At 36.4% G+C, this 18,925-nt stretch overlaps 1 protein-coding gene across 1 annotated transcript in view; it reads left to right on the forward strand.

The window, feature by feature from the left end:
* Nucleotides 1–595: 595 nt before the first annotated feature.
* Nucleotides 596–18,925, forward strand: part of MYPN (myopalladin) — a 47,370-nt gene continuing 29,040 nt past the window's right edge. Inside the window, exons 1-8 of the mRNA XM_062001391.1 lie at nt 596–1,530; nt 10,137–10,312; nt 11,842–11,893; nt 13,503–13,647; nt 14,918–14,989; nt 15,207–15,348; nt 16,304–16,327; nt 18,353–18,469. Coding sequence (XP_061857375.1) covers nt 596–1,530; nt 10,137–10,312; nt 11,842–11,893; nt 13,503–13,647; nt 14,918–14,989; nt 15,207–15,348; nt 16,304–16,327; nt 18,353–18,469 — 1,663 coding nt within the window. The remainder of the gene's footprint in view (nt 1,531–10,136; nt 10,313–11,841; nt 11,894–13,502; nt 13,648–14,917; nt 14,990–15,206; nt 15,349–16,303; nt 16,328–18,352; nt 18,470–18,925) is intronic.

Below are 18,925 nucleotides of genomic sequence, written 5' to 3' on the forward strand. Positions count from 1 at the left end.
TTAAGAAGGTATATAATATTTGGCACCATTATTGCTTCCTATAATGCAATATCTTTAAGAATTTTTATGAAAAATTGCCATACAATGTTTTTGTTCTGTTCTTCCCTTCCTCCTCTCATCTCTCAAACACTTTTGAGGTTTTATTTACTTACTACTTCAGTGTCTTTCAAGTTAAATTTACTTAATTTAAGAGTACTGTTATTCTCCAACAGCTTTCATTCCTTGAAATATCCAACATATAATCTATCTGATGCGGTTGTTTCTTAGCTAAGAAACACACATTTGCAATATAAAGATTTTACATTGAAACTCAGTTAATAGTTCCATAGTTGAAGCGTTGACTGGAACAAAGTATAAACTACCACACTGGCAGTTGCACACTTACATTTAGCTATGTAAGGCTAACAATGGGCAATGATATCTGGCAGTACATATAGAAGGCGGCCTTTAAAAGAGGGCCTTACTTACAGGTTAATATTGAGCACACAGACACACTCAGGAAATGTGTTCTGCTCTTCAGAAGCCTGTAATTGTGTGCAACCAAAAAATTTGCTGTTGATAAGGTGTGGTCCTATTTGTCCTTTTTGTTGGCAGCATGCAAGACGACAGTTTAGAATCTTCAACTTCAATATCTCAACTTCTGAGAGAAAGTTATTTAGCTGAAACTAAACATCAAGGGAAGAGTGAAAGAAGCAGATCAGAACCAGCTTCCCATAATTCCCATTATGGCAATGCTTCTGGTGATACAGATGAGGTAACTGTTCAAGATGACCTTCCAGATCTCTCTGCCTTTTTGAGCCAAGAAGAGCTAAATGAAAGTGTAAACCTGGCAAGACAAGCTATCGATCAGAATCCACTGGAAACTAAACTGGATGAGCTTCCAGCACTTTCACAGCATCTCCCCGACCATCTGAAAAACACAGGAAAACACAAACAAATGGCCCAGCCTACAGCTTTGAAAACATCAGACAATGGCCTGAACTCAAACTTCTCTCAGGAAAATATCAGAAATACAAAGGGCTCCAAAGGGAGCTCTCCAGATCTAAAGAAGCATCTCCCATCGGAATCAGAATCAAAAAAGGAATTCCTAAACAAGGCGGCAGATTTTATTGAGGAGCTCTCGTCACTTTTCAAAGCTCACAATTCTGAAAGAATAAGACCCCGAACATGCAAAAGCTACAGGAGTAAAATTGATTCTAAGAATAAGCCTGCTCAAAAAGGTAGCTCTAGCCTACCTACCACATCAGAAAACAGAGAAAGGCTTTCCATTCCACCTCCTCAAGACTTGGAAAACAGAGCAGAGAAAACCTTTGAACAAACAGATGATCAACAGGCCGCAAACTTGGAATCTATCAATCAATTAACAAGTGCAGAGCTGAAAGCAGAGTCAGAATCTGCATCTGTATATTCTGATGAGCCTATTGGACAACCACCACGCTTTACTCAAAAACTGAAGAGCAGGGAAGTTCCTGAAGGAACCAAAGTGCAATTGGACTGCATTGTGGTAGGAATCCCAGCACCCGAAGTCAGGTAAACACATTCTGCACTTCTCATTTTGTATTTCTGTAACAGTAGGTGTATGCCTTACTTTTTCCAGAAATTTTGATGCATATGTTCAGTAATCTGTACAAGTCATCTCTTCATCTTGGTTATTAAAATCCATTAAGAAAAAAAAATGCTTTCTTTAAATCACGCAAAAAGCGCTTTTATTATAAGACAACATATTTTGAGACACATTGCTTTCCTTGAATTTCAGAGAATTGTTTTTAAATACTGTACTTCCATAACTAAAAGAAAGTGCTAACTCCTTAGTGAGAAATATTATCTTAATGAAAATCAAGATTGATTGTGTAAACTGGTGAAAATCACTGATGGCCATGACACTTCATGCTGATATCTGAAGGTATTTGAGATGAGTGAACACAGGATTCTATAAACCAGAAACATCCATACATGAACGGAGAAGAAAGGAGTTCATCTAAGTTGCTATACAAATAACAAGGAGCAGCTCAGCTCTAATTCAAATTCTGACAATGATTTTGCCGTCACCTTAAAAAAAACCACTTCTGTTTTATCAAGTATAAGACATCCTTATTAATTGGTACCTACTCACATTGTGTGACTAGCCTGCTAATTTTGATGCTTCAGTTTTCAACTGTATTTATGCGGATTTTGAAAGTTAAATACATCACATTTGCAAAGATGACTGGAGATGAAAGGAAATGTGAGAAAGCTACACTTTATTCAACAATGACATCAGTGGAATGAAAAACAGATTATTGTAACTTTTACATATATCCTGAAAATTCTTAGATCTCGTCAGCACTTCCAAACCTAAATTTGTTCATACAGAGCTCATTAGTCAAATTTATCTCTCACTGACAGGGGTGGAATTAGATTTCCTTTGCTGAGACTATACCAATCCAACAGAAAGGAAAACTCTATCCATCTTCTAGAGATGTACTATACATATTTGCATCCTAATATCTGCAGTATCATAAACAGATACCCTCAGTCTGGATGGATGTCTATTCTTTTACAGGCATTTTTGAGATCTGTGTTGCTTTTCTTAATATTGAAAAAAAATCTTTGCATCTTCAGCATCTAATGAAGGGACTTGGAGCTTCACAGACTGTCACTTTTTCCAACTGTCAGCTCATTGTCTTTATATACTTCCACAGTGCTGAGCACAGCATTACTACCACTCCTACTGCAGTCAACACCTTTTATCATCTTTTTTACCAGCACTAATAGGCACAATCATAAAATTAAAACTGTCTCAAAGTCAAAAGACAAAAGCTCAAAAGATTTTCCTGGTAAAGAATCTTCATCTTCCAATCCCTTGGATTTCAGGCATATTAGGTGCTAAGTTCTCATAAGGAAGAAACTTTACAACGCACTACTAAGTACATACGAACAAGGATGTATACATGAATCCTCTTGTTTTGATCAGCCTTGTCATGAAGACAAGATGTTACCCAGTTCTCAGGATCCCTAAACTGCAACTGCCAGAATATCCTGCCCAACTAGTGCCTTCAGTAGTAACGTGTAGGTTCTCAGTTCCTAACAAGGCTGTAGTGCCACTCAGGCTCTCTTATCCATGACAGGAATGTGAACTTCCAAAGTACTCAATAGTTCATTTGTAGAAGAGGAATCTCTTCTAATGCTGGGGGAAATACCTTGTTTGGGAAGAATATGCTTTCTGCTGTCCGTCATGTCTAAACTCGCTCCTTTAAGAATTTTGAGGCATTCCCTTGGTAGAGCTTATGCCACATCAGAAACGTTGCATTGTGTTCAGACCTTAAATTCTTAAAGGAGTCTGATTAAAAGAAAAAACAGCACCCAAAACCAGACAGAAAATACCATTATCCCCTAGATATTAGCAACACTCTCTGAAGACTTCTTTTGCTTGTTAAGACTTTGGGACTTACTTCTCCAGGGACTCTCTTGACAATGTCAGTAGGATCCCTGGACATGAGAATTAATTTTTTTTCTCTCATCATTCATAGTTTATAATGCAAACAACTGAAATAATCTACCCTTCTGTATATAGATGTGTACACAAACTCAACCTGGCTTTCTTTGTATTCAGAAAAGGTGAACAATTAATTGCCTGTTTATAGACATACTCTGGTGCACAACATAAATTTTATGTATTTATCTAGAAGGCCACAACACCATCCTGGTACATCGTGCCCATGCTGTTGACACATAAAACTGACAAGGTGTTCATGTCATCTAAGCTTAGGTGTTTAACAACTGTCCAAATCAGACGCTGATATTATAAAGTTCCTGAAGCTTCGCAAGGGCAGATCAGAGAACCCAGGAACAATGACTCATTCCATGGAGCACCCAGGGATGGCCAGGATGCCTATGCACCCAATTCAGGAACCACATGATTTCACAGCATTGGATGGGTAACTGTAATTTGGGTCCATTTTTGTCCCAACAAAACTGAATCTTTTCTATTGAAATTTCTATTTCTACATTTGATTTTGTTTATTTGAAATACTAAAATAAGCTACTTACATGAATAGCACTTGATACGGGAGCTGTTTCTCTTTTCTAGAATAAGCATCCACCAGGTTTTTCCAATGATTACATACTGCTGTCAGGCACTGTACTGCTCCAACCAGAAATTCACACTTGGTTTACTGACTCTTGTGTAGCCACATCAGGGTCTCAGAGGAGCTAATACCGGAACTCACATGCTGATGCTCCAAGGCCAAGGAAAGTAGAGAGAGGCAGAAAACAATCCCATAGGGAAAGTGAGTCCCAAGCAGTCTAACCCTAGAAAAAGAACAGGCTTAGCTTTCAGTTTGACAATTTAAGCTAAGAAATAGAAGATAAATCACAAGGGAGAAAGTTTGAACTCTCTCTTCACTTGTGTTTTGTGTACATGTGTGTCTATGTGCTATAAAAGGAGAAAGCTGTGAATGTTAACTGCATGAACAGAATTTCCCAATCATAATTGTTTGACAACAGAAGTTTTGTCCTGTTCATCCAAGATTCTTTGAACTCTGCCAACGTGTAGGAGTAATACTAAGGGTGTAAATAAATTCACTTGCCAGAGTGATAAATAGTCATGTGCTTCCAGAGATTGTGGCCTAGTCAGTCAGTGTAACAGCACAAAGAAATCAGAAAATATAATGTATTTCGAGGTATGTGTTCCATTAATCATGAGGATCATGCAGGGATTTTTCACTAAAAAAGTTCCTGTCTTTGATCTGCTGTGCAAAGCTTCCAAAATAGTGAAAAAAGCATCTTATTGGCCACATTTGTGAAACCGTGTCCAGAACTGGGCTCAAAACTGCCATGCTTTGAGGTTAAGTTTTCTGAGGCTTGTGGAGAGTTCAGTATCTGTGGAGCTGAGCAAGGAGTGAAGACTTCTAATAAATAAGCAAGAGAGATACAAAAATCAGTAGACCCAGGAAAAGGCTAACTGGCAAGGTGGCAACTGATGAAAGAAAGCTTAATGCTAACTGGCTTGAAGTTAGATTTCTTCTTCCTTCAACTTAGCTTTGTGATGTCAACAAGCATCCTTTGGACATATGTGCATGCTTGCCCGTGTCCTTTGGTTAAAAATGGACTTCCTAACCACAGGAAGGATTCTAAGTTACTTGTAATGCTTATAATATATACATTTATCATGTAGAACTGGTACTGTGGGAACCCAGAATGTTGTGAAACAAGAACAAGATTCAACAAGCTCTGTAATTTAGTTTCTCGGTCTTCATTAGGAGCAATTGGATGTTTAAACTGAGGTAATGGGGACTATAAAAAAAAATTTAGAGACAGGACATCTAGGAGGGAACTGATCACAGGAATGGAAGACTGGAAAATATGATGGGCTGATAGCACGTTTGAAAGCAAGATAGTACCAACCAAAACTGATTAAAAAGGTGTAAATGACATTCATGGTGGATCAGGGACAAAATAGCACTAGCAATGATAAAGCAGTATAATTTACAGGCTTGGTAGGTAATTATCTGGCATATACAAGGACTCACTGAGGGACAGAAAACTGCATGGTAGAGTAAGAAAAGAAACTGGGAATTAATTTGAAATATCAGTATATGGAAAGCTAAATCCTGCTTGACTAAATAGAGACAGACCTGTTCAACTGCTTTTTAAGATAACTCAGCACTAATGTAATGCATCCTCATGTTAAAGGAAGCTCCTTAAGCCTACCGTTCTAGAAAGAAGCTTCAGCAAAATGTTACCCACTTTTCAGTATTATCAGTTAAATGATGTATCACAGAATAGATGGACAAAGATTGATACTATAGTATATTGGCCTCTGGCTAGATCAAATGTTACCTTGCATTTAAAAAGCACTACACAATTACTGATTGATTACTTTACTCTGACTCTACAAGTTAGAAATAAGTCTTTAAGAGAAGTGTGTAGCATATTTCCAAAGTGTTAAAGGTTTTGATGACCTCCTTCTCTTGCTTCCTTCTACATCTCTATTTCTGTATGAGTAATGATAGGTGTGACATTCACTCCTCTCTGTGAGGAGAGCACTCCTTATTCCCTCAAGTTCAGAGGTACCTACATTTTTCCAAACTGTTTGGCACATCACTCCTAGGTTAATTTTACTTATGAATCACATTGCATGGTTTGGCATACCCAGTTACCCTGGAAGTGTCATGAGGATTTGATGTTCTAAAAACAGGCTGTATGTCATAAGGTTTCCATGAAAACATTCTTTAACTTAGGCACACAAAGCTTAAAAAGTGTATTTTAGTGCTGCTTTGTTTAAGGAGACTAGATCTGCAACTAATCATAGATTTTGAGAGGCTCTGATACTGTGTGAGATTGATTATGATTTTTTCTTTCTGGGCTGCCAAATGAAAATATTTCTGTTTTAGTCTAGAAAGCCAAACTGCTCTTATATGCAACCCCAGTCAAATCGATGTATTAAGACCTAGGATGAATTTGGCACAGTGGATGACACTGCTTGTGCTTAACATGAACCTGCCTTGTATGATGAAGCTATCGTTACAATTCAAGGCAGGAATGAAATGTCAGTGACAGAGGGTATTGCTACTTCAGTCATGCCACATATCTCAATGTCAGGACTCCCCTTGGAACTGACATTTCATTGTTACCACGTACAACATTTGATGGTAAGAATAAAACAAAATGTTAATAGGCAAGAAATAGATGTGGCCATACCAAAGATTTATATGAAGCTTAATTTCATATGAGATAATTGTTTTTCATTTATAAGCATTGCAGAGAGACAGCATACATGCTCTTTTTCTCAGATTAATCTCAAAATATTTTAACATCATAAAATGTTGAAACAGTGACTAAAGAACACACCACAGGAGAAATAAACACAGCTTTGAAAGAGAAGTTTATTCCTAAAGTCTCAAGTAACTTAGGTTAAAATTTTGGACTAGTCAAAGACAAAAATAACTACAAGAAAAGAGAGTTAACTCAATCCTGCCTCACTGCCTACTAAAAGAATATACTACTCACATATTATAGAAATAAATGAAAGAAACAGCTTACATGGTGTTTTTAAATTTGCTTACAGAGAATGAGAACTGTGCCTCACAAAAGCATGCAGTACAGACTTATCTCCATACAAACACAACTGGTTAACTGGAAAAGGTGATCAGTAGTAACACAAAGAGTTCTCATATCTTAATGGTGACTGTCTCACAGTATTTCGTATAGTGTGTTTTGCTTTATGTGTCATTCGAGTGAAGAGCCACCTTTGGACACAAAAATATGGTATCACTGTACTATATAAGTTGGTATCACTGTACTGTGCAAATTATTTTAATGTTCTGAAAAGGTGCTGCTGAAATGAGATTTAATTCTAGAACATGGGTATTCTCTTTACTGTTTTTTCATACCTGCTAAAGGTAACATCCTTAAACAAAGCTACATTATAAGGAAGAGACAAGAGGTAAGTATATAAAGAGACATGAGTAAGCATCATGACTCACCTCCCAAAGTACACAGTGGCCTAAATGAGTTTCACATCTAAAAGATGACTTTACAAGTCATATACTTTGTGCTTGTAGTAATACAACTGTGCATGGACCTTAAGTGTCCTCTTCTAAAATGTGATCATTGTCAATTATCACTAATTGTAAACTTTCAAAACAATGAAAGAACAAACTATTTGTACATACCATTACAAAAAAGATCCTCTTTGAGATCACAGGAGTACTCTGCAATTTCCAGGTCTAGAACTTTAAAATGGCACTAATCAATTTCACAGGGCCTTTTCAACCAAGCCTCTAATGCACATCACTATATTTCTCTAAACTGACAAACATTTCCTCTACTTATTCATGTGGCAGAGTTGTTCCTTCTTCCCAGGCATTAGGTGTTTGTGTCCTGGATACCAGGACCTGGGACATTTTACGTCCTACTGGTATCCTCTTTTAACCCAGTGACATTTACTAAATGACTGTCCATTGCAACAAAAAATGTTAAATTCATAAAAGTAATTTTCTTAGACACATTTTCAATTCTCTTTACAATGAAAGCATGTAAAAGAGGATAAGCAAGCAGATGTAGACATGGTCCAAGACTTCTAAAAGAGGATAAGCAAGCAGATGTAGACATGGTCCAAGACTTCTAAGTCCTAGCTCTCTAGCTACAAGGGTTTGCCCTTCTAAAAAGGGAAATTGTGTGAGGTGGTATGATTCATTCTACAGTGCAGGAGCTTTGCTCCATAACAGGCAGACCTGTACACTTTCCAAGCTGTACATTTGAGTCAGTTGACTGTACAGCTACGGATTACACTAACGTGCAACTTGAAGTGGACTGGGGAATACCCGGTCTACTTTAAGAAAGCCATGTTGGACAGCTAGGACTGATGGTACACAAATAGTGCATGGTTTACTCTTTAGCTATGTCATCAGCTCTGTACTCCTTCATACCTCATAGTCCCTTTGAGGCTCCTTTTTCAATTCTACATTATACTTCTCTTAATTTTTGCTTTCCATTTGCATAGGCTGTCTTATAGGGGTGTTTTTTCAAAGATATTAGTTTGGGCTATTCTTTATGATCAATTTGTAGCACAAACTGTTATAAAAAGTTGTACTTTCAATAGGTGAATCCAACTCAGCAGTTAAACAAATTTATTTAGTACTGTTTTTCTAAATTATCTGAGATAGAAATGTATCAAAGTACCTTATAATATTCAGCCAGGAAATATGAATTACTACAAGTTAATACTCAAAAACCTATCCTTTTGACAACTAATCTTATTTGCTGTAATATATAATAGTAGACATGTTTTGCATTGGTTTGATAGCATTTGTATGTACTCAAAAGCTAGCAGGTACTTTTTCCAAGGTACTAAATAAAGATAGATGAAACAATTACTCATTTTTTAAAATCCATTAAATAGAAAATGTTAACAGGATGACAGACCCCATCCACACATGCACAAAACATATTAATCACCAATAAGTACTTAAGAAAGCAGTAGTAAACAGAGAATACAAATATTTTGGTGGAGTTTTATATCTATCCATATTTATGAGAAAGGTAATGGTGAAGATGAATGCCCCTTAGTCTGGCTTTTCAAATTTAACTAGTTATCTAATAATACAAGTATTTCTGAGTATTAGCCTAAATATTTAACTCCTGATTCCTATACTCAATACTATACTATCTGCATAAAACCTAGATTGTCTTGTTAAATTTGAACTTGCTTCTGAAAACTCACTTACTTCTTCTCTTTCTGTTCTGTCTTTTTCATATTGACAAGCAATTGTAATCAGGCATGCTCTCCCCTGCTACTTGCTTTCAGGTTAAGCTGACAGTTACTGTCATTAACACATTCAATGGAGCTGTATTTTCAGGTCTTACTTTTACTTTTGTTTGGATTCTTGCACTTTCTACCAAAAGAGCTGTTCAGCACATTGAGAGACTTAGCAACACCTTAGATGAAAGCACAAAGACTCTAAAGGGCCCAATATATTCTTGAATGTGTAGCTGGGTTTAAAAGAGAAATACAGCAATATGATGCAGAAAAGAATTCAAAATCCAACTGTCTCACTGGCCATGTCCCTGCAGGGAAGTGTCTCTATATTGTAATAAATCACTTCTCTTTCTTTGTGACATACATATGCCATCTTTTATAACAAGCAGATTGTGTTAAATAGATGACAAAGCAAGGACTTATAGTAAACTTCAGTCACATTCTGAATCAACATAAACTTTGGAATCAGAAATTTGAGGGAAATTTGTAACTTAGGGGTGGGGTTTTTTTTGCTACAGTTTAAGCCACAACACATATCTGAATGTACCTCAAGAGAATTTCAGAGCTGTATTCATTGTCTTCCAAATTCAGAGTTTTTCCACTCTACTACTGAAATCTATATAACGAGAAAAACATCTGCTAGAATCATTTACACAAAGTAGTTCGTTAGTATGTTTAAATACTCCAAAGAAAGGAGCTCTATTACTTGCTATAATTGAATATTATGAGATTCATAAATATTTTACTCCTCTTTCTATTGATTCAACACTTGACTGAGGTACTGTCAGAATCTTCAGGCTAAATCCCACCCATTTTATTATCAGGAAGACTTCAAACACTGTCATTCTAGCTGTCAAGTTGCTTGCATTGATAAACAGTATTTTTTGCCTTGCAGGTGGTACTGTGAAGGGAAGGAGCTTGAAAACTCACCAGACATTCAAATTATCCAGGCAGGTGATCAACACTCATTGATTATTGTTGAAGCTTTTGAGGAGGATACAGGACGTTACTCCTGCTTTGCTTCAAACATCTATGGAACAGACTCCACTTCTGCAGAGATTTACATAGAAGGTAATGTTAGCATCGTTGCAGAAATTGGTTATTGAAATTGGTCATACAGGATTAAGATATAATTATGCATTTTGTATATTAACTGTAATAGATTTGTCACAAAAAAACATAGCAGGGTGTCAGCATTTCTCATCATTATCAACATATTTAATATTTAATATATCTCTGTAGAACACTCTTCAGAGAAGTGACTGTTCTTTACCTAAAATTTCACTGTGCTGCTTCCCAGAGAGTTTATATATCTCACTGCAAAATCAAAGTCTAGAAACATTTTTAGTCTGTGGTACTCTACAGAAATGTAAGAACCCAAACTTTAGGTCTAATTCTTATTAATCTCTTTTCCCTACAGTTGTTATTACAACTTCATCCTAACCCAATGCTGGGACCTTGTAACTAAAATAAACATGCCATCAATTTGATATTTTACTGTAGACATAACACAATATCTATTATCTGCAGATTCAGGTCTCTTTTCTTTCTTCTCATGTTTTTTAATATATCCTACTTGGCTTGAGAGGTCTGTTTATTATATTTCCTTTTAACACTTCTTGTGTAAGGTTTCAGGTTGCATCCATCATTGTGTTAGCAGGATTAAAATCTTTAAATAAACACTTAGAATTTTTTTTTCCTTTTGTCTTGTTTCCATTTCTCAGGCAGAGAAACACACTGTGAGTATCATCACTGACAACAGTCACACCATTCATAAAGTAAAGCATCTACCCTACTTAGGTAACCTTAATACAAGGTTGATTGTGCTCTACTCTTATTCTTCTTTCATGTCTCTAATCTGACAGTGAAAGGACGAATCCTTTTTTAGTATCTGCACTGCCCCTGACATTAATGGGAAATGTCTGTACTTGGCAGAGATTTACTAGTTCTCGAGACTGGGGCCAAGGCCTGCTTTTACTGAACTCTGGGGATGTTGGATGGAAGCCATGGCTGATGGAGATGCTCACTGGCAGGAACTGCAGAGAAAATACAAATTCCAAATGCACTGAAGTCTAAATTAGAAGTGTAAAATGTTTCAGTAAGGCAGCTGTTAGTAAACTGAGAAACTATTATCTTCTCCCAACTGTCCTACAAGACACTAGTTTAAGAATAATAGCTATGATTCCAGGTCTCTCTCTTTTTTTCCCCCCTCTTTTTTTTTTTAACTGGTAGTATCAGGTGTCTGAGAAAAAAAGTTCCTATTTGATTCACAACAGCAATTAGAGACTCAGTCCTACTAGAGGTATTTTAAAGAGAACCTGTGAAAGATGCAGGTATACATTCACTACATTGTCTCTTAGATACTGTTTTCCTCCTTTCAGCCACTACTCCCCAAATCTGCCTTACGTCAATAGCAGTTCTGCATCTTGCACAGTATGCAACATGGGCTCATTTTCACTGCAGTGAGATCTCTTCTCCTGGAAGAGCTTTATAATTTATATACTTAGAATGCACTGGAGGAAATTTGAATAACAGTTTGTATCATTCCTAGATAAATATCTCCAAAAATACCCTACTAAGATTTTTTTTTTTTTAAATAGGAGTTTCTTCATCTGACTCTGAAGGTGAAATCACCAAAGACGAAATGGATCAGTAAGTTTAAAATCAATTACATCTTTTCTATTTCTTACAGTCAAAAGCTCCCACAAGTAGGGGACATTTCAGTTTCCATTTTGCATCTTTACCACATTAGGCTTTTGTTTGGGATTTGCCTGGATTGTTTGGCTTGGGTTTTGTTTGTGTGTTTGTTCATTTGCCTTACAAATAGTACCAAAGACACATTTACTTGTGTGTCTTCAACTTTCTCTTAAGAATTGAAACTTTAAAAGAAATATGTTACCTTAAAGACCAAACTACTAAAATTAATTTACCAAACCAGATGCCATTTGACTAGACCCAACTCAAGAAGAGTCTCTTTAAGCATCTTACTTAGAAAAACAACATAGTACAATTTTTCAAAGGAAAAAATGGTATGTCATGAAGCTTTTGGCAAAAGATGACTATATATGAAATATTTATTTAGATTTAAAATAAGGAATTTAATATATATAAACTACAGTAAACTTAAATGATAGGTGTGAAAGACTACTTGATTCTAAAAAGAAAGAAAAGGTCTCAGATGGAATCTAAAACCTGGGAAATAATTTCTTTTTTTTTCCTAAGTGAAATCCATTCCCAGTGAATTTGGAACCTGATCCAATGCTGTTAAAATCTATAGCCTTTCAGAGTCAAAGTCTTCCTATTACCTCGAAAAGAAGTCTACAAATCTTTTATTTGTAACTCCTTTGTATGCATTAGTTGAATCCCAAAAGCAACCAGTGCTTTATAAAGAGGAACTTTTAGCCAGATAGACATACCTGCTGGGTTTTTTCTCATTATTTATTAAGGAGCATTATACTCATCACTAATGCCATTTTCTTTGAAAATGCAAATACAAAGAAAGTACTGCAATGTGTTTGACTGAAGACCTTATGCTGACAGCAAATCCTTTCTCAGGTGATTTTTACTTCATAAAATATACCAGATTGGATTGGCTTATGGACTTTGATAAATGTAAAGATTTAATATAAAACTTAAGATTTAGAAGGTCTCAAAGATTTGGGAGATGAAGTTTTTCATAGTTCTAGCTCAGACTTTTACCAAATGTCTGAGGCATAATGGTTTTTTTTCAACTCTTTTTTCCATAAAGAAACAACCTAGAAATGAAGAGGTGGCAACCTGTACACTATCAAAAGCACATGCGTTGGTTAGAAATCATATATCTCTTTTTATTTTTCAGCAGCAAATTACCGAAACTGTATCCACATAGATCATGGTACTTTCATTATCTTATAGATGCAAATCTTCATACAAGCTCAGGGAGCAGTGAAAGACAAACTAGCGCTATCGTCTGAGAAACTAGTATCCCTCTCTCATGCTACTCAGAGCCAGTAATAGCAGCTTTTAAGCCACAGTTGGGTTGATCCAGGCCATTTATTATGTTTGGTGTAACTGAACTAAGCATGAGAGATTAGAGTGGCAAGATATGCAGCCTGACTCTTATAAATGCAGTTGACTTAGGTGTACATGTCAGTTTAGATCAATTGGAATTCAATCCCAGAAGACTGAAGTTGGCACGTAACTGGGACAGACATAACCAGGGTACACACACATAGCTCTAGCTTCCAATTAGAGAACTTGCTTTTTTCTTAATATTTCACAGCAAACCAAAGCCAGCTGATACCATGAATGCAACATCTCCTGCTGTTAGAACTGCAATCAAGCATCAAGAAACCTCTAAGGCATCATCTGCCATGGTTCAGCCTGTGTCTGTACCTGTCCAGCCTGTGTCAACAGCAGTTAATCAGGTAGGGGAGACAAAACAGCGAATTTCAAAGACCAAAAGCAAGCTCTTAAAAAGGTGTTTCTTCTATAGTTTGTGACTAAGAACTCCCAAATTTCTGCTTTGCCACTGAACGTCAGCTTTGAATCTTACAGCCATATAGTAGTTGCATACACGGGAGAGCTGTTCTGCCTACCCGCTAACCTTTAGTACCTGGCAAAGGGAAGAGAACCTTTCATCCCCAGGCTCCAGGCATCTCTGGGGCAGTGAGCAGAAGGAGCAGCTGCTGCTAGCTCAGCCAGCGGTGGGAATCTGTGTCAGAGACTGCATGCCACGAAGGGCACTTGGATGTGTAAGTCAGCTCACTGGCCTCTTCCCGTTGCAGACTGACTCATTCACTCTCAATAGTGGCAGCCCACAGCTTTTTCCTCTCTAATGAAATCACTTGAAATCACTTTCAATTAAATTTACTTTAAACAAAATCATTTCACTGCTATGTCTACTCTATATGTAGATATGCATATTTACCACTTAACATTTTAATTGGCATATCAATGAGTTTCTAATTAACGTTAGCACACATTTTTAGTCCTTTTTGTTGCAAACTATCTGAATATTCACAACTATGAATTCTTTCCTGGTAGGAAAGATGAGATATATTTACTTTAAAATACAACTGAAAAGTTAATGAGAAATTCCCTTTACACTTTGTTTTCCGTGTTTATAGCCTAGAATGAGGTGATAACCAGTAAACAGATACTGAACAGGTGAACTAATGCACACTTACTTTTGATTGGAAAGACAACAGAAGTAGGCCTTTGCAAGATTTTGCTATTTTGACAGAAGTTGTTTAACTCAGGAGTAATAATAATCTCAAAAATTACTACTTTTAATCTCGTTGCTTTATGAGACACCATCTACAACATTTGGCTACATTTCATGAGATACTGTATCGGTAATTGTGCTGTTCTGGGGAACATTCTATTTTACTAAAAACCCTGTTGACCATGTGTATAAGGAAGTTTTTGAGGAGGAGAATAATTTCCTGCTGATTTCACTGAGTAGGATCATCAGGCTGATATTCCACCTCTGTAAATTGTTTGGTTTTAGCAAAGGAGAAGAATTACAGTAGCAGTCACACAGGTGACTTAACTTTTCCTTATTAATACCCATAAATATTTTCTAAGTAAGAATTTTTTATAGGACCTCACTCAATTAAATCTCTTTTGTGTCATTCCAAGAGCACATTTCTCCTGCATATGGAAAAATAACATGTGATATCTTGCGATCTACAGGCTCAAAGCCCCACCAACTATTTGCAAGGACTGGATGGAAGACCTATAATTGCTGCTCCTGTATTTACAAAGGTGATTTTTTCTATGACACACTTGAAAACTAGAGAGGTCAATCAACTGTAGAGAGAGATATTTAAAAAATTTCTAGCTATCCAAGATTAAAAAAAAGAAATTATGCATTTTTTAAGCCATTGAAGGATTTAAGTGGCTTTATAAAATCTTACTAAAATCAGTATTACTTCCAGACCAATAAGACATTTACTGACTATCTATTCATTTTCTCCATTAGATGTTACAGGATATTTCAGCTTCTGAGGGGCAGCTTGTTGTCTTTGAATGTCGGGTGAAAGGAGCTCCTTCCCCAAAGGTTGAATGGTATAGAGAAGGAACACTGATAGAAGATTCTCCAGATTTTAGGATATTACAGAAAAGTATGTTTCTTGTGTGGAAATACTATGTCTAATAAAATATAGGCAAGCAACAAAATTGCTAACATAGCAACACTTATAATTTCTTATTACAATTGTAAGAATTATATAAGCCATATTTATGTCAATAAATCTGGGTTCCAGAAGCCAAACCTGTGGATGAACAGCACACTCACACGTCGTACTTGATTGAGATTCCCCAGGCTATTGAATTCGTTCGTCTTCTGCTTTGATTTCTTAGCCACTTCAATATTCTTTTCTAATTCAGCCTTACTTCTGCTGTTTGATTTTAGGTTTACAGCATTTATGTAGAGTTCTGTTGTCTGTAAATCCTTCATCTTTTAGTTAAGTGCTGACTATAATAGTGCTTATGGGCACTGGACTGCTTATTTATCCACAAAAGTAACCCGATGTACCCATTAGCATGCTTACCCATACATGCCTGTGCACATCACACGTGACAGGTTGTAAACAGATGTTTCTAATTATCTAATTTTCAAATTTCAAATTTTCAAATGCAGTCAAAGCATTTGTAGTTTTCTCCTTAGCCATTGAGATTCTAAAAATCGCTACAACTCAATTGGAATTCCTTAAATACCACACTCAATGAAACCTAAATGAAACCAAGTTTTATCATAACTTAACTTGATTTCATGTACGTAATCGTTTCAGAAGTTGTCTTCAAGACACATTACAGTAGTACTAAGATTGAAAAAAAATACTTCTTGCAGAATTTATTTCTTATCCATAAGTTCTCAAGTGTGTTCAAAAGTGTTGATATTGTTCAGTGGATTTGATATACCATTGAGTGCAAGGCCTGGCTTAAAAAGAAAATTGGATCAAAAAGAGTATTCCATCATATTGAGAAGATCAAGCTTCATGTTTAGTGCTTAAGAAAAAAAAATATTGGCAAAAGTGAGTATATTCAGTCTACTAATTCTGCTCTTCTTCCCTTTAGAACCACGATCTATGGCTGAACCAGGTGAGGATCATCAAAAGGCTCATAGTTTTTTTATTATCCAAATGTGGTGACTAAACCTCACAAAACATTAATTCCTTAAATTCCATAATTTAATTAAGATAACTTCTTTTCCCCATGTTCTACAGTTACGAGTGAGACGCACAGTATTATGAACTGTTCCATAGATGTTTAATTGGAATTCATTCTATCACGTTCAAAGAAAATACTGCTTCCATTCTTCTTTGACCAGTTCTAATTTAGGACCTAAATGTTACCACCTTATGAGCCAAAGATTAATAAATTAATGTATGAGAGTCCCCTGTAAATTTGAGGTCCAGAAGTACAGCAGATGATGTAGGACTGAGCTATTTTTATCTGGTTTACCAGTTAGGGAACATTGCATCAGATGTTTAGCCATGTCAGCCATTCCCTTTGCTCCCTACCAGCGTAATATGAGAGTATCACGTCAGGTGTCCCACCCCTGGTATCAGCAATTCCTATAAAAGTGATAGGATTTGCTAATTTCAGGGGTCAGGCCAGAATGTAGGCTACTCTGCATGACTTGAGCAAAGGGCCCTCATAGATCTTGATTAATTCTCCATGAGAACATAACTCTCATAGTTATGCTTTTCTCTTTTAAAAATATAAAACTGCCCCTCTTAAAACAGAAAATTACCAAAGGAGTATTAATTCTTGTGGAATATAAACTTCTGTAGCTCTTCTTCTTGTCCTATTGAAAGATTTTACTCAAAAAGTGTTCTGAAAGAGACTTCCTCTCTCTCTCTCCTGAACGAATAAATGGAGCTTCTACCAGAACCCACTGCTGCTGTTCCTTTACTGTCCAGTGGCATCACTGCTGAGTAATGTGAAGCAGTTTTTAACGGGTAATCAGTTGCGTGCAGTTGTCACTGCCTCATCACCTGCTGCTTATGCAGAAGGAATCTGGATTTCAATGTATGCAGTAGTTGGCAAATCCAAGTACTATCAAATAGATACTATAATGCCTTAAACTAGTTCCATAACCCTAATACCATAATCATAATAAACTATTATTCTCCCGTAGTTGTTAGCAAATAATCCCTTTGTTGCTATTAGATTTTTCTCAGTGATGACACAAAACAATCAAGTTTAAGTGTGGCATAGTATTTTACAGAAATACTCATACAATATTAATCCTACAGTGTTTTAGGACAGCTTCTTGCAAAATGGTAGTAAAAATAGTCAGTGACTAGTTGAAGAAATGATATCAGGTCATGTTTCAATACACTTTAGATGTTACACTCTCTCTCTCCATCCCAGCTGCCCAGATAAATAAAAGATTTAAAACCGCATCACCAAAGAGGTGTATTAGTTGGTACTGCTGCTCAGACATGTCAGATACAGGAATGTCATAACCCCAGATTGACTCTTCCAGAGGGAATTTCATTTTTGCTAGTACAATTTTGCTAGCACATTTTCGGTGTCCCTGAGTCGTTTTCACAAAGAAGTAAAAAGGCAGCTTTCTGTAAGCACAATTAGCACAATCTCTGCTATCTGCAAACCTGCACTGGTACTTCTGTAAAATACCAGCCTATATGGATGTGTTCCGTATTTCTTCACCTTAAGAGTGACTTCACTCTGACTGTGCTCAGTTAATGATAACTACTCTTTCAATTTGCAAAGATATAAAAAAATACAAATGTTTTAGTGAGTGATGCATATAGAGTACACTCTGTTTCTCCAAATTAACATTTAAGTTCTTCTGAGAGAGAGTCTATCCTTTATGTGATTAGGAAAACATTTTCTAATGTTTTCCAAACACTGCTGACACCTGTTCTTCACTTTCGTCAGGCATGCTGGAGCACAGAGGGTACCAGTTGCTGCAGACAATGCTGATAACAGCTGCTGCTCACAAAGGCTGCCAAAATTGATAATACTGATGAAACTAAAATCAGACTAAGCAAGATGGAAAACCTTAAGGAAATATCCCTGAGGACAGTCAAGGCTTTGTGTGTTTGTTCAATGCACGTTCACTTCAACTAATAACACTGTTCTGATGCTTTGCAGAGGAAATTTGTACTCTTGTCATTGCTGAAGTATTTTCAGAAGATTCTGGCAGTTTCACCTGTACTGCAAGCAATAAATATGGCACGGTATCTAGTACAGCTCATCTAACTGTCAAAGGTAAGAGTTTGTTTTAGTCCTTTACTTTCTAGTAAATACAATTAGAGTAGGTGGCTGCCCTATGCAGTCCAGGCTCCTTATCAAACATACAGATTGATATGTCTTCTCAAAGTGTCCTTCCCATTTAGAAAGGTGAAGGAAAAAAGAACATGAAGGAATGAATCCCATACAGCCCATCCAAAACCACAACTCTTGCTGACCTCAAGACTTAGGTAACAGTCATTGTTGGAATCCATATGGACTGTCTAGTTTGCTGATTCAATAACCTCAAGATAGATTCTCTTATATTGCCTACATGATTTATGCTGCCAAGGTACTGAGTAGTTAAGTGAGAAAAGTGCAGTACATAAAAGCATAGTGCATTGTAGATTCCAATTAAGCTCACATTCTGGCAGTGTTCTTCATAACTAAAAAGTTAGAGAACTCTCTGAAATAAAGTTTGTGTTTCAAAGATGC

This window comes from Colius striatus, chromosome 8 (genome assembly GCF_028858725.1).
Source record: "Colius striatus isolate bColStr4 chromosome 8, bColStr4.1.hap1, whole genome shotgun sequence".
Taxonomy (NCBI): domain Eukaryota; kingdom Metazoa; phylum Chordata; class Aves; order Coliiformes; family Coliidae; genus Colius; species Colius striatus.